The sequence below is a fragment of the Notolabrus celidotus genome, chromosome 5 (genome assembly GCF_009762535.1).
Source record: "Notolabrus celidotus isolate fNotCel1 chromosome 5, fNotCel1.pri, whole genome shotgun sequence".
NCBI classification, from domain to species: domain Eukaryota; kingdom Metazoa; phylum Chordata; class Actinopteri; order Labriformes; family Labridae; genus Notolabrus; species Notolabrus celidotus.
Window position 1 is genome coordinate 11,890,719 of NC_048276.1, and position 20,319 is coordinate 11,911,037.

The 20,319-nt window shown below is 39.4% G+C and overlaps 2 protein-coding genes across 4 annotated transcripts; both read right to left on the reverse strand.

The window, feature by feature from the left end:
* Window positions 1-582: 582 nt before the first annotated feature.
* Window positions 583-7,574, reverse strand: LOC117812323 (palmitoyltransferase ZDHHC23-like). 3 transcript variants are annotated; one of them, XM_034683011.1, is made up of 5 exons: window positions 6,872-7,574; window positions 5,822-5,959; window positions 3,512-4,144; window positions 1,733-1,900; window positions 583-1,442 (listed from the first exon to the last, which is right to left on the reverse strand). In XM_034683011.1, exons 1-5 carry the CDS (start codon window positions 6,904-6,906, stop codon window positions 1,169-1,171), a joined length of 1,248 nt encoding a protein of 415 aa, XP_034538902.1. In that variant the 5' UTR covers window positions 6,907-7,574; the 3' UTR covers window positions 583-1,168. The 3 variants fall into 3 exon arrangements, with proteins under 3 accessions (XP_034538902.1, XP_034538903.1, XP_034538900.1); XM_034683012.1 differs by lacking the exon at window positions 5,822-5,959 and having other exon boundaries at window positions 6,872-7,573; XM_034683009.1 differs by lacking the exon at window positions 6,872-7,574 and having other exon boundaries at window positions 5,822-6,518.
* Window positions 7,575-11,551: 3,977 nt separating this feature from the next.
* On the reverse strand, window positions 11,552-19,576 carry LOC117812867 (V-type proton ATPase catalytic subunit A-like). Its single transcript, XM_034683847.1, has 15 exons — window positions 19,390-19,576; window positions 18,708-18,805; window positions 16,577-16,705; window positions 16,192-16,406; window positions 15,977-16,114; window positions 15,743-15,894; window positions 15,480-15,642; window positions 15,238-15,346; window positions 14,387-14,509; window positions 14,189-14,303; window positions 13,641-13,704; window positions 13,324-13,527; window positions 12,834-12,928; window positions 12,556-12,727; window positions 11,552-12,442 (listed from the first exon to the last, which is right to left on the reverse strand). The coding sequence occupies exons 2-15, from the start codon at window positions 18,787-18,789 to the stop codon at window positions 12,350-12,352; spliced, it is 1,854 nt and encodes a 617-aa protein (XP_034539738.1). The 5' UTR covers window positions 18,790-18,805; window positions 19,390-19,576; the 3' UTR covers window positions 11,552-12,349.
* Window positions 19,577-20,319: the final 743 nt, after the last annotated feature.

The following is a 20,319-nucleotide window of genomic DNA, read 5'->3' on the forward strand; positions in this document are numbered from 1 at the left end:
CCGTACACCCACCACTGACTCACAGGGGTCAGACGCAGTGCTCTGTTTGTTTGTGCCAACTCTTTCATGCCTGTTATCTCATATGTAGGGATGAATAACTGTTCTAAAATTAGATTTTAATTAAAGAGCTAAAACAGGGAGAAGAATCATGAGCTCCATCCTTCATTCATGAACAGACAAATATTCCAGTCAGGCTTACACTCTCATTTGAACTTGAAGTTAAATATTGGCACAATTAAATGCTACATGTTACTCGCCTCACATTAGCATGTTGATATTAACTCCCCTCTTCTTCATTCATCGTTTGTTTTTAATTATTACTTTCAAGACTCATTTAAAAAACCCTTTTCTTTCTTTGTAGTTTTTCACTTTTCAGTTACTCATCTACTTTCGTATTTTTCCCAATGCACAGTAGGTTACTTCATTTTATTTCATTTTTATTTTTTGTTTTTAAGATAAGATAAGATTTTTAACAGCAGCAAAGTAGACAAGTGCAAAAGAGTATAAAGCAAATACGAGCCTATAAAATACCAAATATTAAAAAGTTATTAGCAATTAAAATTAAAGAGGAAAAAAAAGCATATCTTACAACATATATACAAAACATATATACACAACTAAATAAGTTAATTTACAAATATTTCCAAAACCAATGACGCGGTGAAAGTGTGCACAGACTTGTCTTTCTATGTCATTCTCTTTATCTCAGGCTTTATGATACCAGAATTCCAGCACTTATTTGTCCATTAACTCCAGAATTTTATATGTCAGCACAGTGACATGAATATCCGGCAGTAGACAGGGTTTTTAATGAAGGTTTTTATTAGATTTCTGTATGAATCTCTTTAACTGACATGCAGTCAAAGATGTTTCAGATTCAGTCAGCAGGCATCAATTATGCTGGCTTCCTGCAGGTATAGACAGCATATGCACAGTAACATGACAACAACTTGCACCTTAATGTCAGCAGGGTATTTCCACATATGGATAATTGTACAACAATGTCCAAGTATAATTGTGTTGTCTCGTAAACAATCATTTTGAGGCTGGAATGAAATGAGCTTTGAAAGTTGCAAGCTGCTCTATCTTTAAAAACATGACATGAGAGCTCAAACATGCTGTATTTAAAGTCTGTTATCATGATGCTGCTACTGGGTGCAAAACAAAACTAGACCAAGTCAGTAAGGCTGGTGCGAGGAGAAACCGAGGCCTCTGCCATGGTGAGAAACTCAACCCAGTTCTGGTATAAGCCACGTGAATACTCCCCCGTGTCGATGACGAGTCCCCACAGGCGGCTCTGGCCTGTTTTGTTCCTCAGAGCCAGCAGAGCCTCTCGCTCCGTCACATTGAAGCTGATGTTCAGAACCTGTGCTACTAATAAATAAAGCAATCCAGCTGTGACGATGCTGCTGTACCATACACAGGTGAAGCAGAGCGCTGTGCTGTAAACAAACAGAGAAATATTACAAAACTACAGCAGTGAAACTAAATATAATGTTAATGATTTCACTTTCCTCACTTTGTAGACAAAAAGATTGGTGAGACATTACTTTTGGCCCATCAGACTTACTAAAACTAAAACCTTTAACCATATAACAAATATTTAGAAGATTAACTGAGATGCATTATGTTGTTTTAATCATCACAATATATTCACAACCTCCAAAACCTGTTTTCTTGACCTCTGATGTCCACCTTCATTAAACTTTTAGAACATAAAAGAGTGTTGTACCTTGGCTGGCTGTAGACACCTGGGCAGTAGAGGAGGGACGTCATGAGATACTGTCGGGGACAGATGCTGCACAGCACCAAACTGATGCCATACAGAGAGGTCAACAGGAACACGCAGAGGGTCAGCAGGAAGCTGCGATGGTTTGCTTGTCCAACACAGCTGTTTATCCTACGGTAACACATGCAGACAAAACACAGGTATATAACAGCAGCACATTACCCAGTATGTTGTGCATTAAATGAAGCTTTGGCAGAAGAAGTACTCATGTTGATTTTTTTTTTTTAATTTTTAAAGTTATATTTTTGGCCTTTTTGCCTTTATTTGATAGGACAGCTGAAGAGAGACAAGAAATGTGGGGAGTAGAGAGTGGGGGAAGACATGCAGGAAATGGTCGACCGGTCAAGAATCGAGCCAGCAACCCCTGCAACGAGGACTGTAGCCTCTGTATGTGGGGCGCTTAGACCTTGAGGCCACCAGCGCTCCGACTTAAGTTGAATTTTAACTTTTTCATTTTAATTTCTGGTCATATTATTTCATGCTTTTAGCTGGCTTTCTTATTAATCACACAGCTGTGTCAAAAACTTGATTCTGATTGGTCAGAGCCCCTCGACAGAGGTTATTAATTCTGAATATTAAAGTTGACATTAGGGACAATCTTATCACACACGTCACACAATCAATCAACATGCAGAAAGGAGTATACTGTTCATGATTTCACCTCTCGCTGTTGGCATTGCAAAAACATTACTTTTGGGAAAACAACAGGGAGGATGTTTTTGATATTATTCTTAATTTTTTTGGAGTGGACCAAACTTTAGATCAGTGATTACTGGCTGACCAGGCAAGCTCAGAAAAATGGACAAGAAATTGAACAACAGGGCAGAAATGATCAAGAGCTGTTAAAATACAAGGGACAGTAGAGTGTAAGAGAACTTGTCCAAATTGATGGAAACTGATCCTAAGCAACGACAACCGCAACACGATATGGGCCTTGGCAGTATTAGGGGACTGGTTGAATGAAAAGAAAACAACCAACCACTTGCTAAGTATGCAATATCCCTTACATTTGCCTTCTGTGTATCTTTTGTTTCAGCTGTCCTTTGTTGACACCGAACACAGATCAAACCTGCTATTTAATTTGTTAATAGACTTCCTCGTGGAAATGTCAGTTTTCAATTCTCTGCGCTCCAAACACCAAATTCTTCTCAAGTTGCTGTTTTGAGGTCTTGCCAGGGGAAACAGCAGATTTTGTTTTTAAATACTCACTTTTGAAACATGTAACCAAACACTCTAGAGATGGGAATATTTGTTTTTATTACATGTTTGAATGGCACATAATTGTTTAGTCAAACCAACTCATCGCTGTTTGTCAAAATGCATTATATCACTTTTTAGATTTAAGCCCCGAAGCTTAATTGTGTTAAACTCCAACCACAGATTAACATCTGTGAATTGGAACTTTGCATTTTACAAAGTGCTTCTAAAACGGCCGATGAGTGTGCAGTTTAATGATCTTGTGGTTAATTTTCTTCAGGACTGTGGAGTTTGGACTTCTCCTCCACAAACACATTGAGTAATTCAAGTTCTGCCTGAACTCTCTTTCTTAACATGTGTTGTAGATATAATCTCTTTGTCTTTGTTGAAGGTGTGATTCTGTCATTACTGGGAAGTTTGCCAGTCCATCTCAATTCTATATTCCTTAACCTGTTCATTGTGAATACACAATATAAAAGAGTGAAGCACATGATATACATACATCCAATGTGCAGTCCAACCCACCAGATACAGTGGTGGTCCAGACGCTGGACACAGGATCCACAGGTTCGACAGTGTCCAGCCCGCGGAGGTCGCATTATTTTACACACAGAACACCTGCCCCATTTTTCTGTCGGCACTTCTTTTGTTATCTGCAGCTCTTCTGCTTCACTTGAGGAGGCTGCGGGTTGGAGTAGTCCATCTAGGTGTTCTGAGTCATTGTTAGCTTCCTGTCTGTGTTTGTGTGCTTCATGCAGGGAAGCTGTCACAAACCCAGGGCCTCTCTTGGTGTGAATAAGAGAAATGAGAGTGAGTACCACTCCAGAAGTGGCAGTAAACAACTGCAGCTGGGTGACATCCCCATGTGGTACAATCTCTGTGATGAAAAGAAAATACATGTAGAACAGGGAGTAGAGTGCAAGAGTGAGGAAGAAGAGGGTGCGTCTCTTCTTTCTGTGAGTGGCGTAGTAGTACCACAGCACCAGGCCGGGTAGAGCAGTCAGGATAATGATACCCAGCAGGTAGTGCAGTGCTGCCACCCGTAGCAGTAAAGGGAGAAGCACCAGGGCTGGGATCATGGAGATCTCCAGCTTGTCAGCCACGGCTGCCAGTACAGGAGAATGACATCCACCTTTAGATGGTCTGTCCTTCAGCCACCTGCAGTGAGCAGTAAGCATCAAGTCATGAACACGGCCAATGTGACTACTCTTTTTCATCAGTGAAGAGCAAACTGATTTTTACTTTCTTATGAACTTTAAAACATAAATCTTCTAAAACTAGTGAAGTTGATTACTAGCAGGATTTTCACTGTGCTTTTAAATTCAATATTTCCACTGTGACTTAAGTTAATGTTATATTTGCAATTAGCTACGTAAGGAACAGTTTGGACTAGGGTTGCCAGCTGTGCCGTATTAGCCGGGACATCCCGTATATTGGGCTAAATTGGTTTGTTTCATACGGGACCTCAATTGTCCCGCATATTGACTATTAACTCTTGTAAATACAGCAGACTGCACTCTACAGATCCTAGATCAGATAAAACAGCAGTGGCAGATCATGTGCCAATCACACTGCCTGTCATCTAATCACAGGCCCCCTCACGCACATCAGTTGTATACAGCACAAATGCGCCAAGTCCCTGCAAAAACTCTGGCTGTGCCTCCTCCTTTTGCATTTAATTTTTCTTTGCCTGTTTTTTTATGTAAAGAGTCAAATTGTGGTTTCTTTGAGGTTAATTCATATGAGTTTACATACTGATACAGTAGGATTAAAGGGAATATACACACTCTGCATTTCCAGTTGAATCAGAATATGAATATATGCTGAATTCACACATCATGCTCACACCACCATGGCACCGTGCACCTGTCCCTTATTTAGAGGGAGAAAGTTGGCAACCCTAGTTTAGATTTCCCAACATTTTCAATTTTTTCTACAAAAGTTAGACGAGAAGATTGATACTACTTAAGTATGTCTGTTGAATATAGAACAACAGCCAAAAAGTTAGCTTAGCTAAGCATCAACAATCTATAGCTAAGAGCTAGCCTTACTCGCTAGCTGTTTCTTTGTTTGAAACTTTTAGGCTATCAAGAACAATCTACAGTACCCAGGATTTTATGTTTCTATTCTCAATATGCTACTAATCCTAGTAAATAACATTCTGTAACATCGGTTGATCTTTAAGGGTTTATTTTCTCTTCTAACTAAGTTTAAAGCCTGCTAGCGTCATGCTCCTTTACAATCTTACAATCTACACACTCTTATAGTTGGACAGTTTCCTGACTGGAAATTGATGTCTCTCAAAATGAACTCATTTTATCACTGCAATCAAACCATCTGTCCCCTTGTTCTTTTGCATTTTAAGTGTAAGGAAAGCTTTTATGTGATAACACTTGGATTACCTAAATCAACTACAGTGTAGATATCTAGCTAGCAACTCACTAACTAGATGCATCTTTTACATGAAGCCTAAATACTTCAGAGGAGTAGAAGCTAACTATTCTCTGTATGCCCATCATTCCAGTTTAGGTTGGACTTTTCTGTAGTGTTATTAAACAAGTTGCAGTTAAATTACCAAAGCTAATCAAAGCATGGGGCAGTGAGGTCACCAAAGGGTTTGGATTGGGGGAAAGTGTGCTTCTCCCTGTTAGTGATCCAGCTCCCACCTAAACTGGCCCTGTCTTGGTAACCTTGCAAAATACACACTGTTACATAAATCTGTCTTTAAAAGAGTACCTAAACTTTTTATTGAAGTGCTGTTCATAGTTTAGTTTACCTCCATTATACTATTATATTGCTGTGGTATTTATGTTCTTTACCTCTGGTCATTCATACCTGTTAAAGGCTTCATCCAGATCATCACAGTCACAGCAACATGCGCACTGGTCCATATCACACTCACAGCAGCACATGGGATCATCGGGCTCAGGGGGCTTTAACTTCTCCCATTTCATAATGGCTGGCTTAAGAGGACTGTGAAATTTACAAGCTGTCAGTTCAACACAAAGGGCCAACTTTAAAAACCTGTACTGTTGAGCAATGTGACTCAACATTGGTGTAAGGAAATATGTTTAAATATGTAAAATACTGATTAATGGCATGAAAGTATAAACAACAACCAATAACAATCCTCAAAACAAAGGTTTTAGGTTACTCAAATGTGTCCTTTCAACAGCTGACAATACTCTGAGACAGGTGCATCAGCACACTCACTGTATGACGCAAGTCCACACACACACACACACAATCACAATCAATGCACTGAGAGAAGGAACATATTTTTGAAGCATTGAAAGATACTTCACTTGACTCACAAAGCATCAAACTAACACGTTAACTGCTTGCTCTTAAAGGCCAGAGAATAACAGTGTTAAGTGTTAACTAGGTTACAACTGTACTGACTCAACCTTTACCTGGAACTTACAAGATATAAGTTAATGATTAAAAAAATGAGGATTCTCAGTCCCAGAGAGATTTTAATGTAATTTGTTAAAACAAGGCCACCTTCTCTGCAGGGACAAACTATGTGGGCCAGCAAATCCAAGTCCTCAGCACTGTGAGATCTTCAGTTATCGACACTGGGAGTTATTATTTTAGTCTGGTTTAAAACATTGGTCATACAGCCTTTTCACACAGAGTTTAATAGATATATATACTGTATATCTATGCAGGAATTAATGGTGACAGATTCAAAATAATGAGGACAAAGTTACATTTTGGAACAGGTTCTGCCTGTTTCTTGTATTTCTCTATATCAGATTGCATTATCTAATAAAAAATACCAACTCACCATATATTATTTATATGAACTATCTTTTAACGGAATACTTATAACATCAACATTTTCACATCACAAGGCAAATACAAAACCTCTCTCTAACTTACCTTTTGTCTCCAAAAAAATAAATAAAACAAAGCATCAACAGGTGAGCGGAGGGGTCAGATTTTCTTCCTCCAAGCTGAACATTAAATTAGAACTGGAGCAACTGATGAAGAGAAAATTATTAAGAAGTTGACCTCTTGTCACCAAGCTTCTTCTTTGAATGACTGAATGAGGAAACCTGGAAAAAGCAGCCCTCGGTTCTCATCAGTCATTTGTGTTGAAAAAGGAAATTGTCATGTCTCTGCTCTGGGGAAGCTGCGATGACACCTTATCAGTGCAGGGAGATGGTTCTCATTTCTTGGATTCCCACGGTGGAAGAGTCCCAACACAAGGCAACTTGGATTCCAGCTGACAAGTGGTTTGATATTGAATTGCATCTGCCAGCTCAGTTTTCCCAAGACTATCCTCCTCACATGTCATTAAATAGTTCACGAGTCGTTCTCTAGCATAGCCCACTTCTACATCTGCTGTGCAGCCTCTACCAGTCACTATTTGAAGTTTTGATTCAGGCATGCTTGGTAAATATAGGAGCTGCCTCGAGTGTTTTTAGGGAGCCAGAGAGTCACCAGCCTTTCATTCCTCTTCCCTCACAGCTGACAGGCTATGTTGAGGTGTTCGAAAGCCCTTACAATCCATGCTGAGGTGGACCAGAGTGTGTATGAGAAGAATGACAGGCACTCATAGATGTGAGAGTGAGCAGTGATCCACAGGCAGCCCCACCCTCTGGGATCAGATTTCCTCCAACTCGAAACAGACCTCACTGCTCACACACAGAAAACTCTAGAAGACTGCATGTGTGTGTGTGTGTTTGAGTTTCTGCAAATTTAAGTTTGTTCAGCAAAAACGTATATGATTTGTATGAAAAAAAAGGCCCCTACAATTTGTTTTTTGTCTCTGGCCATCCCGCAGTGGGTTAAAGCACTGCGACCAGAACATTAAAAAAAATTGAGATTCCAACTTTTGCACGTCACTTCAGCTGAGACTGATGAGAAACAATGCAGGGAATTCAAAAAATAAAAAAATAAATGTAGAGTAAGTGCTGGTAACTGAGTCCAGATCATTTACATATTGTCCATCAGATCTGCTCAGACACTGCTGGGAAAGACCACTGGCGTCTTGAAGATGAGCAGGTGGCAAATACCTTGATGTTCCTGAAGTATTCAGAGACATGCAGCCTGAGCGAGAGTCATCTTTCTGCTTACACTACAGACCAAACTGTCAATAATTGTTAATATTTCATCGTTCTATTGTCTTTAAAGTGGAAAGGCTAATTTCAGTCAAGGCCACACAAGAGATCGAATGAAAAGAAAATGTGTCTGCGCTGATAACGGTAGACACCAAAGTTATCCCTACAACTAACAGAGCCAAACAGCTGTTACATACAGGAGAATAAGAGAATGGGATTCAGGTGCTTCATAAGCTAAAGGCCAGTGTATTCAGAGACCACTGAAACCTCTTAACATCCGCACCAGTGTGAGTCTGGAATGACTGAATCAATGCTGAGAAAAAGATGCTGCTCTTGCTCCTGTGGGTTATGCTTCCATTAGTCTTGATGGAGCCCGGAACCCGAGATAACGGCTCTAATCTACTTTGAAGGAATTAATGCAGGGAGTCGAAGATGACGGGCTGAACCAACACGAACAGGAGATCACACAACAGCAGACTCCAAGTGATGCTGTTCTTGCAACTAAACACAACATGGAAATGGTGAAACTGCTTGGATTTTTTAGAGCAGATGAGATAGGAAGCTGAATGAAGACTGAAAGAAGTCAACCTTTCTGTGCTTCAGCTCAGCCTTTGAAAAAGACATTGTGATAAGTAGGTTGTCTTGTTAGACTTTTCAGGAAGCTTCCATCTCTAAATATCAGGACCTTCAATGTATACCAAACTTGTTTATCAAAAGTAAAACCGTGCCAGAAAAAGGTGATGCTGTGTTAGTACACAAATTATAAATTAACAGTTGAATCAAAGTGTGATGACTTTTTAGGGGGTGTTTGGTTGTATCTCTAGGCTGCGTTCAGGCAACTCAAGATCAAACCACATTCACGCTGTTGTGGAATTTTCTGTAACAACAATCAATAGGCTAAATCATGGAAGCCCATTTCCGCCAGTTAAAAAAATAATAATTTCCCCATATTAAGTCATAATAATAAAAAGTCGAAATTATGAGATAATAGAAAGGAAGACCCTTTACTAAAGACAAAGCAGTAGCTTTACTCTGGTGTGAGCTCTATCCACTGTTTAATACTATAGAGAAATGATTGTGAGTACATTGAGACTTATTTTAAACATGGTCATATTACATATGAAATATTATCTTTGCTAGCGGATTCGCATGGGATAATGCTAAGCAAACACACTCTTGAAAGGATTTTAAGGAAGAAGCAGATCTGGCGAAGAAAGATTAAAACTGATGTGGTTGAGGTAGCAACCTTTATTGAGAAAGCAACTTGAAACATCTGGTCAGTGCCATGGTTATAGATGGATGCACCAAAATGTTGGTTACATGGGATTGTGACTGACAGAGAAACAGTTCAAGTATTGCAGTTATTTGATGGTGAAGGTGTTGATGTCAGGTCAAGAAACAGACTGCTGAGGCGTGTTTACCACAGCTGTGGTCCAAACTGTTTGGCACATTGATGGCTATGGCAAGTTTAAGTTTAAGACTTTATAATCTCATAATTCAATTTTTTAATCTCATAATTTTGACTTTTTATCTCATTATAATGACTTAATATGGGTAAAATCTTTTTTTTTAACTGGCGGAAATGGGCTTCCATACTTAATGGATCTTGAGTCAAGTCTTGTCTTTGTGTGTATTTTATTCAATCTTGCAAGAAAGAGGAACTTGTTTCACAGAGCACAGAAGCAATCTGTAAAAGAGCTCCCAGAGACAGAGTTCTCGGGTGTTTTATTCACAGAGAGTAACAGGAATACATGAGTCACACTTAGCATGATCGAAACCAACCTTTCTGTATCAGATAAGCAGAACTTGCACATCAAAATTGGACACAAGCAAATTCTTGAGTAATGGACTAAAATAATGAGCAGAAACAGAAACTGACTATCATGTGAACCTAATATGCAATACACATTTTTCACTACAACGCCCCAGATAAAGATGTTCCTCTCAGTTTCTAAATGTAATAATAATGAAGAGTAAGTGGGGAAAGTGGTTTTCAGTTTTAAGTTTCAGTTCCAGACTTGCACAGCTTGACAAGTGTGAAAAAGTCTTGTTTGTGATTAGATTTTGCAGCTTTGACCACTCATAATTGAGTTTAAAGATGTCGGACCTGATGTACCAACAAATCTTAACCACAGACTTTTTGACGTTGTGTCAGGAAATGGATTCTACCATTTTCATATATTGTCACCCTATTAAAATTTTTTCTTACTTTTTTCTTACTCATTTTTTTGAGTTTTTGGGAAAACACAAAAAACCTTACCAAATGCTGAGCATATGATATTTATTAATCATCTCAATCAAAAATGCCTTGACAGTGGATGACTGTTGACATACATAGACCGTTGTGTGTCAATTATGTAACATTAAAGAATAAAGTGACTATGGCCGATTTTCAAACATGTGACTCAGGCAACTTTAAACCTGGCTTAAACTGCCCTTTCATTCCATAGTGCAAACTCAAAACTGAAATTACCCTGAGTTAAATTTAACAAATGTCAAGTAAATCAAATTGGAAAGGAGGCAGTCCCTTTCCTCACTTCTCCAGTTCTTATTTCCTGTTTTTTTTTATTGAACTTAACCCATTTCCAACATCCAGTTTTGACAACCTGACTATTAACTGTCCTTTAATTCCATAAAGCAAACTCAAAACGTTAATAACTCTAACCTAAATTGAACAAATGTCAGGTTCAAGTAAACCTTATCACTCACCGGTAGAAACTGATTCAAGAATCATGTTTAGAGCTTCTTCTGCACTACAGATTCTGTTGCTTCTTGAAGCAGCTGCCATTATGAAAGCTTGTTAAAATGCCCAGGTCAGACATTTTATCCTAGAGAATCAAAAATTGATTGAAAACAAGAATAAAATGGCCTAAGTCACCCTCTTGACATAGGCCATTGTCCTATGGGGCATAAAGAGCATAATCCTTTCAACTAAGGATTAAGGCGATTTTACCAGAGGTGGCCAGAATCATCAAGAGATGATTTAGGTCAAAAACTCATTTTAGTCAAAAAATGACTTAGGCAATTATTTCAATAGGGTGACGATATGCAAGACTTACTTAAGAGAATTAAAAATGTTTAAGCTAGTATTAAAAAATGGCTAAATTATGTAAAGAGTATAAGCATTTCATATGAGTGCTCAGGGGAAAACTTGGGTTTGCAGGATGTTTTATCACTCTTTGATCAATCTAAGTTGTATACTATATATACTGTACTTCAGGCAAGTAATACACAAGTCCAAAATGTAATGTTGTGTTATACAGTGTTAAGTGGTGTGTGAAATATTTTTTTCTAACTTCTTTCTAAAAAAAAAATTAATTTATGGTGAAAGAGGTTAATCAAGAGTATTCATCAGTCACCCTGCAGCTTCATCCAATGTGTGTGCGCCATCTAGAGGTGAGAGTCCTTTAATGACCGACTGTTTCTCCTCATCCTCAAGTTCAGCTCATTTTAAAAGTAAGAGAGCCACATAAATAATATTAAACTTTAAATACAATTTCTACTGGTGAAGATAAATTTATTTCCATAATTCCATCATCAGAGATAAAATGTATACAACATATCTGCTTTATAGAACAGGTGTTGGTATTCACACAATCATCTTTAGTCATATTCTTACATTTAATTCAGGAGACAATAACATACATGGAGGCAATAATGACACATCTGGTACAACACAACCCTAACAGACACATTCATTCACATTTATACACAGAACGTCAAGTATATAGTTCACAACATCACTATCACACTGAAGAGGTAAGAGCTGGAAGAACTCATTTGACCCCCTGATATACAGCAACAGTGCATCTGTCCCCTTGCAGGGCATGTTCCTGTTTGATGAATTGTCTGTAATGATCACTGTCGTTTTTTGGGGGGGGGGGGGGGGGGGGGGGAAGAAACAGCTCTTCCACTCTTTGTTGCAGCTTTATATTAAGTGCAAGTACAGCACCTGATTGGGGCCCACTGAATTTAACCACAACACGAGAATGCAGCGATCTGTAAGTGCTTTGATGTGCTGTGTGAAGGTGATGCTACATTTGAAGAAAAAACTACATTTGGGGTATCTAAGGAGAGTCAAGTACTGCAATTCTGAAGTAGATGAGTCAAAAATCAATTAAATGACATGAATATTTGTGCAGGGCACGGAATGTTCGGGGGTACGTAAACACGGCGGAATAAAATGAGGTCACACGACTGAGGCTGACATTAAGAACGGGGGCCTTTTTAACTGTACTATGTTGCACTGCACTGGGGTTTGGATATCTGGGAGAGGGACTCAGAGGTGACGAACTCATTCTTCCAGGGTCCTGAAGGAGTTCTGCATGTCCTCCAACAGCTGGGCGAAGTCTGCTTTGATCTTAGCTTCACCATCCTTCACGGGGTCCTAAAAGAATCGATGAGAACAAGCGTTTCAACAACGTAGAATGGCTAGCTACTTTAACCGGTGACTGAATATGCCTTCAATATCTGACAGAAAAAGGTAGAACAATAACGTACCTTGAACTTCATGGAACTGATCTTATAAAGGATCTCTCCCAAGTGCTCCCTGATCATTGCCCAGGTGATTTTGTTGTCGCTCTGTGCTGTGGTCTCCACAGCATGTCGGGCCATGTCATAAAAAGAGATCATGTTTGAGAGGATGCCGACAGTTTTGTAGAAGGGGCAGAACCTATGTGCAGAGACAGAGGACAACAGTGTGTAAAATATATGGAAGGAGCCTTCAGAAGAGATTACAAGTGTATGCTTTTGTAGTTAGTAAGGTTTTCTTCCTTCACCTGTCATAGGGGGTATAACCGTTCTGCTGCAGGAAGTCATCCTTAATGAGCTTTGCAACTTCCAGAGTGATTTTATCAGATTCAGCAAGAGAAGCCTGTGAAGAGACAAAATAATGATCAGTCCACTTTATTTCCTCAAGATTGTTCAATGGTCAGGTTATCCTACTAGCAACTGAAATAATTGACATTACAGCTCTGACGAAAACAAATAATATAAGATGCATACACTGAGTAACTTGCTGTAAAAATATGAAATCAAGTTGCAAAATGTCTGGGAATATTTGTTTTATCTGGATCCTATCGGTCAGTAACCAACTGTAAAATACATTTAAATCAGCTGACCTCCCTTAGGCTAATGTCTATGGACTGAAACATCTTCAATAAAGTGAGTGCAAGTGCCAAATTGGGCAATTTCAGTACAGGAGCCAATCGGACTCTCAGGTCAAGAGACTTTAGGTAAACCATCTTCTGGATTTTGAAGTGGCCTCACCTTGCCCACAAGCTGCACGATCTCAGCCAGGTCTTCCTCCTCCTGTAGAATCTCTTTGGCTTTAGTACGGAGCGGAACAAACTCAGGGAAATGTTTGTCATAATATTCATCCAGAGCTCTTGTGTACTTGCTGTAGCTAATCAGCCAGTTTACAGACGGAAAGTGCTTCCTCTGAGCCAGCTTCTTGTCCAATCCCCAGAACACCTGTAAAAACAAAAAAATGAACAAAGAATGAAGAAATTGAATAGCTGGAGAGAGAATACCTGAGGTTTAAACTACACCAAATGTAGGGATTAAGAGCTGTTCCCATTACTTACCTGAACAATACCCAGTGTAGCTGACGTGACAGGGTCTGAGAAATCTCCACCAGGGGGAGACACACTAAGAGGAATTCACAGGATTTATAGAAAAGTTAGTTCCTCCTTAAGACTCTCATGAAAGAGGGATGTTTTAGATTATTTAAGCTAATCATGAAGCTGCAAAAACCTTTACAAGACCTAGTGTTTTTCACAAATCTTTCAAAATAACACAGAAATACAACACTAATTTAACATATGAGAGGTAGAGATAGTTATTTTACCACCAAATAGAGCTTGAATGGTAAGACATGCAAAGATTTTATGCTGTTTACAAATCTGATTTTTTTTTTTTCTACCACCTCCTGTTTACGGTCTATTTTAAAATACCAGGACAAAGAGCTGTCCAATCCTTGACAGGTGACAAATGGAGGACTCTGAATTAACAACGGGCGCAAGTTTTGCAAGTTGATTTTCATTGTTACTGAAATAAGCTGCAGCTATTGAAGCAGACAAAGTTTAAAAATTGGTCTAGTTTAGAAACACAAAGTAACGGTGGTAAAACTCACGCTCCTACGATGCTGACGCTTCCCTCTCTCTCTGGATTTCCCAGACACTTCACCCGTCCAGCGCGCTCATAGAAGGAGGCGAGCCTGGCACCCAGATAAGCAGGATATCCACTGTCTGCAGACACACACATATACTGCTGTAACTGGTTCTTTAAGTGTTGTCAAATCACTTATCAATCACATCCATCCTTAACTTACCAGCAGGCATTTCAGCTAATCTTCCAGAGATTTCTCGAAGAGCTTCAGCCCAACGAGACGTGGAGTCGGCCATCATGCTCACATGATATCCCATATCTCTGAAGTACTCCGACAGTGTGATCCCTGCAGGGGTTATTTAAACAGTTTACAGATGCATTACAGTTTATTTTATTGGCTCTTTGCGCACTTAGAAACAGAATAAAACACAAGCATTTACTTAACATTTACAACCATAACAGTATTCAGAACGGCATTGTATGTGTTCCAGTTGTTCACAAAGACACGAGAGGGAAAATTTATTTTGATTTTACATTTTCAAAGTAAACAAGTTATCTTAAAGCTTGTAAAATGAACAACTAGGAAATTCCCTATAATGTTTGTTGTTTGTACCAAGCGGCAAAAAAATGAGTCCAATGCAGAAGTGCTAAAAACTGCAGTTCATCGAGGATCCGCTTGAGGCTGGCTCCAGAAATACCAGAAACCACATACACATCAATTTTAAAAAGCTGATCTTTACAGCAGAATTAAACATGTTTACAGCCTGGTACAAAAGACGAGTTGTAAGAGTGATCGGCACACACTGTACAGGGGGTGATTTTTTTTTCTAACGTGGTACTTTCAAAGATATTGAGATTACGAGTCTTCCAATGAGAGGCACAGCTGACTTGATTGACAGGCGGGAACACTGTAGCTGTTGGCTAGGAGGCTTAAAGCCCGCCTGTTTACGTCACACTCGCTCGACATCAGCAATATGGCTGCCACCTATGATTGGCCTCAAAACAGCGCTTCAGAAACAGATGGGTGACGTCACGGATACTACATCCATATTCTATACAGTCTATGGTTTGTACCTGTGTAAATAGAAGCCTCTCTAGCAGCCACAGGCATGTTGGATGTATTAGCCACCAGAGCTGTTCTCTTCATGATGCTCTCCACCTTTCCATCCACCTCCATAGTAAGCTGTAGTGCAAGAGCATTGTTGTCATTGGACAATGAACACTTGAGCCATACTGAAGATTTAAATTCCATGTTCTCAGTTAAATCTACACTGGGCAGTAATTATAGAAATGGAGATCTTCCTTCTTCCACTCACCTCTGGGAAATCCCTCAGCACCTCAGACATCTCATTTCCACGCTCTCCACAGCCGACATAAACGATGACATCACTGTTGGAGTACTTGGACAACGACTGCGAGATCACAGTCTTTCCACATCCAAAGGCCCCTGGTATAGCAGTGGTGCCGCCCTGCACACAGCTATACATCACAAAAGGTAAAGTGGTTTCATTTTCAGCTTTTCAGATCAGAATCTCACATACTGACAAATCACAGAGACGCACTCCTGAAAACTACTCACGGGAAGAGTGCATCCAGAACTCTCTGACCAGTTAGCAGCGGGTGATTAGCAGGTAGCTTCTCTGTGACTGGGCGGATTTGTCGTACTGGCCACACCTGCACCATGGTGAACTTCTCCTTCACACTTTCAAACTCAAGCTCCAGAACCACATCCTGTATGCAATAAGATAGGAAAGTTAAGTCGCTGAATGTTGACCCTAAAGAAGAATGTTGAGCTTCTATATTCAAGACTTACTGAGAGGTCATAGTTTCCCGGTGGGGCGAGGTAGGTCACGGTACCCCTGTTTCGAGGTGGAAGCATCAGCTTGTGCTTAATAAGTGAGTTTTCAAACACCATACCGTAGATGTCACCACCTGTCACATGACTGCCAACCTGAAGAGGAGATCAAGTTGAGTCAGTCTCAGCAGTTGCAGCAGAAACACAAATCACACACTTTAAATGTTTATTACCCGCAGACTCTGGCCGGGGGTGAACTCCCACTTGCAGTCTCTGTTAAGAGCCCCAATGTTTACTCCTCTGGGGATGTAGATACTTTGAGTGAGGTCATTGATATCTTTCAGTGGACGCTGAATACCATCAAAGATAGAGCCCATGATTCCCGGTCCAAGCTCTACAGAGAGGGGTTTTCCAGTTCTGAGGACAGGATCGCCTACAGACACACCAGCTTTAAGAATCCAGTTAGGGAAAACGACAGATGCTGCAAGCTCATCAAATTCAGACCATGTAGAGTCCTTTTAAAAGTGTCTTTAGTGACAGTTGAGTTTATATTTAAGGAGGATCTTGACATATGTTGTTACAAGTTTAAGAAAAGTATAATGGCAGTTAAAAGGATACACGTCTCCTCGTAGACCTGGATGGTTGCCATGTCTCCCTCTAAACGAATGATTTCTCCCACCAGCTCACTGTGACCCACACGAACCAGCTCGTACATGGCTGCTCCTGCCATCGCAGTCGCTGTCACGACTTTTGATGGGAGAGAAAATATAAATAAATCAATGTTTTGGACAACAGTTATTTTGAAAATCATGACACATCTTGTTAGTTGTGTGTTTGCTTGAACTTAATGATTACAATACAGCAATGTCAAAAAATAGCAAAGATAATGAATACTTGAGAGAACATATTTATACACATACAATTTGCATAGAAGAAAATAAATACACAGTCTCCAGATTGCTGCTCTACCCCTGAATGAACATGTTACAATGTTACAATGTTACAATGTCATTTAGCAGACGCTTTTATCCAAAGCGACGTACATACGACAACATGTAATTCATTCTGAGCTTGTGAAATCACATAAAGAAGGCCTGTATCAAGTGAGGTCCCCCAATGGTTTATGCTCACAATGACAAACAGTAAAAGGGATTCAAACCAACATAAAGAGGACTCTTAAAAAACTAATGATCCCCTAAGGGATGAGCAATTTGACGCTACAGAATTACACAATGAACTAGCATAAATGTGTATACTTTCAGAGATTTTTGTACATTTATACAATGACAGCATTCACTTCAGTGTATACAAGTATGTTGGGCCATTGTGGGCAATGTTGCAAACATTGAAGATGAACTTCATTACTAAAATACTACATTTTGGTACCAGATCTGCTTCAGTTTAATAAAGTATCTTTATATCAGGGGTGTCAGACATTCAAATCCGGCCCTCGGGAGGACTTTGTAAAGTGAAAAAATTACAGAGAAGACATTAACTGCAATTTTTTAATAAAAGTAACTGCTGTTTCAAATTTGTTCTACAATCAAACGGCTGACAGAGCGCACCTAAACAGCGCTCTGGGACTTTTTTTCTCTAAGTGGGGAAAATAATATTTGCAGTTTGCATTATCTGGTGGAAATTCATAGACTTTTTGGACCACTGCATACAGTACTGTATACTGCATGCAAACTGTTCATGCTGGAGTGTGTGTGTGTGTGTGTGGGGGGGGGGGGGTCCAAAATAGTCAACTTTACCTTCTTCATTATTATAATCTCTGTTGTTTTGCTGTTAACATTTCACTCTGTGTCAGGTGAATGGGTAACCTGTGTGTTTGGTGTGTTCACAGCAGGTTTCAGGGCTTAAAGAGTAGAATATTCGGCCCACTTTGAGACTCATCATGACAAAAATACAACAGCTGTTTTTGTAAAAATATAGTTCATGTAATGTGAACATTTTCAGAATGTACTTTTTGCACTAAAACAAAGGGAACATGTTTGAGTTTTTGTTATTTATAGGTTATGTTATGATTTTACAGGTCTGGCCCACTTCAGATCAAATTGGGCTGAATGTGACCCCTGAACTGAGATGAGTTTGACACCCCTGCTTTATATAGGTGTATTTCGACAAAGAGTTCCGGGGTCTTTTAGCCCCCAGAACTACTTTCCCCGGAACTAAAAGGTTCCTGTGCCCCCATTGTTGCTGGCTGAAGTCTCGGGAAGATTGTGCAAATCAGGCCAGTGCCGTATGGAGAGAAAAAATTATATTAAATAATATTTTGAAATCTTAATAAAAAAACTAAACTAGGATGCATTCCCAGGAACTCCCTGTGTGTTTCAACAACTGTGTAAACTCCACAAACACCGTTACGTTCAACCGAATGTCCCATGACCTTTTAAAAGTACTACCCCCCAAGCAGGGGCTTTTCAGGGGGGATATTATCTACCCCTGAACTAAAATTTAGACCCTGGTTCCTCCGGTCGAAAGTCCCTAGTTCCTGGGTAAAGTTCCTGCAGTCGAAAAACGCTTTATGAATAGTATTCTGACAGAAACTCAACCATCTTGTTGTCATATTTATACCAAGTTAAATTATAAAAAAATATGAAATTATGATGCATGACACTGTCCATCCTTCAAGGCCTAGTGGGGTTTGTCCTTGCCTACCCTGTTGTATCTGAAATGATACAGTTTTAACCACTATAGGCTAAATAAAGGAACCAAACCCTTTAAAATGAAGGGGTATAAACCATACCTGGTCCAGAGACCCCGTGCACAAAACCAAACTCGCTTTCTCGCTCCTCATCCCGGATCTTAGGAAGTTTTGAGGTATCCATCTTGCTAGATTTTGTCCTGCAAACATCCATAGAGAGGAAAAGAACAGACACAGATGTTATCAAGTCATATTATAGATTGATTCCTCCATAGCAGACACACGATTGATGAAGCTCAGTGCAAGACTAAACATGGCTACGTTATATCAGCTAACAGTGATGCAGGTTTAAATTAAGGAGAGAACATTGGAGTCTCATTTCCACAGTATGTGTCTTTACACGACATTTTTAAAGAACTCCACATGAAGCTACCGCGGTGTTCTCTGTCAAATGAATGGCAGTGTCAGGTAACTTGCATATTCAGTGTAGGCTGTATAACCTTACGTGGACTCCCCTTTCACCCGGGGTTGAAGATAAGGTAAAGTAAATGACCGCTGTTCATGTTTAAGGACAGGTTAGTTTGACAGATGGTAGCACAGTGTTTGTAGCCGCACACGTAAAGCTGATTTGTACGTGTGCGCGCATTAGTCAGGTTACTAGCTAGCAAACACAAGCTAACATCATCAGGTAAAGCCAAAGTCATTCATACTCACGTATTTAATGTCACACAGCAAGAAGGAAATAATTAAAATGCTGTTAATACGAAATATACTATAACATTACCTTGTCTTGAAATGCAGTTGTCCAGGTTTCTCTTACGTAGCAGGCTGAGGAGGAGCTTCTCTATGTGCTAATCACCTGCCAGACACCCGACTGTCACGGGAAGAAAACATCCCCATTGTGGCTCAAACCAACGTACCCGGGTTTAGATGCTCTAACCTGCTTCTCCTATGAGTGGAGCCAAGATGGCGTCCGAAGTGAGACAGTTTCCTATTTGCTGAAAACTTCCGGCTGTTTACTGCCGTTCACTCGGTGCGTTACTGACCTCTGCTGGAAATGAATCAATGGTTCACTTCAATGCGGCAAATAATGTTGATGATAATAATGATGATAATAATGATAATGATAATAATGATAATAATAATAATGATAACAATAATAATAATAATGATAATAATAATAATAATAATAAGAATAATAAGAATAATAATGATAATAATGATAATATAATAATAATAATAATAATAATAATAATAATAATAATAATAATAATAATAATAATAATAATACACTCTATAAAAGCGCTTTAAAAGTTTCTCTAAGACACTTGACAAAAACAAAATGTGTGTATATATGTATGTATATATATATATATATACATACATATATATGTATCATAAATTAGATTAGCAAAGGAAAGCAAAGCAAAAAAACAAAAACAGAAACAAACAAAAACAAACAAAAATCAATCAATTATAGGTTAAAAGCCTTCATAAATAGGTGGGGTTTGAGCCCGGATTTGAAGTTGGTGAGTGAGGGAGAGAGTCTGAGGTGTTGGGGGAGAGAGTTCCAGAGGGTGGGGGCAGCGACAGAGAAAGCCCTGTCCCCCCCAGGTTCGGTGCTTGGGTTTGGTGAGAGGGGTGAGGAGGTTGGCATTGGTGGAACGGAATAGATTGTGTCAACAAAAATAAATTGTAAACAAATTAGGATGAA

Bases quoted from the DNA above. Each gene is read 5' to 3' on its own strand.
- LOC117812323 (XM_034683009.1), bottom strand. From the start codon at position 6,039: ATGTTGAGTCACATTGCTCAACAGTACAGGTTTTTAAAGTTGGCCCTT. The intron at 4,145-5,821 runs GTATGAATGACC...TGCTCACTGCAG, and splicing joins CTGGATGAAGCCTTTAACAG to GTGGCTGAAGGACAGACCAT. The intron at 1,443-1,732 runs GTACAACACTCT...GTTTGTTTACAG, and splicing joins GGTGTCTACAGCCAGCCAAG to CACAGCGCTCTGCTTCACCT.
- LOC117812867 (XM_034683847.1), bottom strand. From the start codon at position 18,789: ATGGATACCTCAAAACTTCCTAAGATCCGGGATGAGGAGCGAGAAAGC. The intron at 14,510-15,237 runs GTACAAACCATA...TAACCCCTGCAG, and splicing joins AGAGGCTTCTATTTACACAG to GGATCACACTGTCGGAGTAC. The intron at 12,443-12,555 runs GTACGTTATTGT...CGATTCTTTTAG, and splicing joins TCAGTTCCATGAAGTTCAAG to GACCCCGTGAAGGATGGTGA.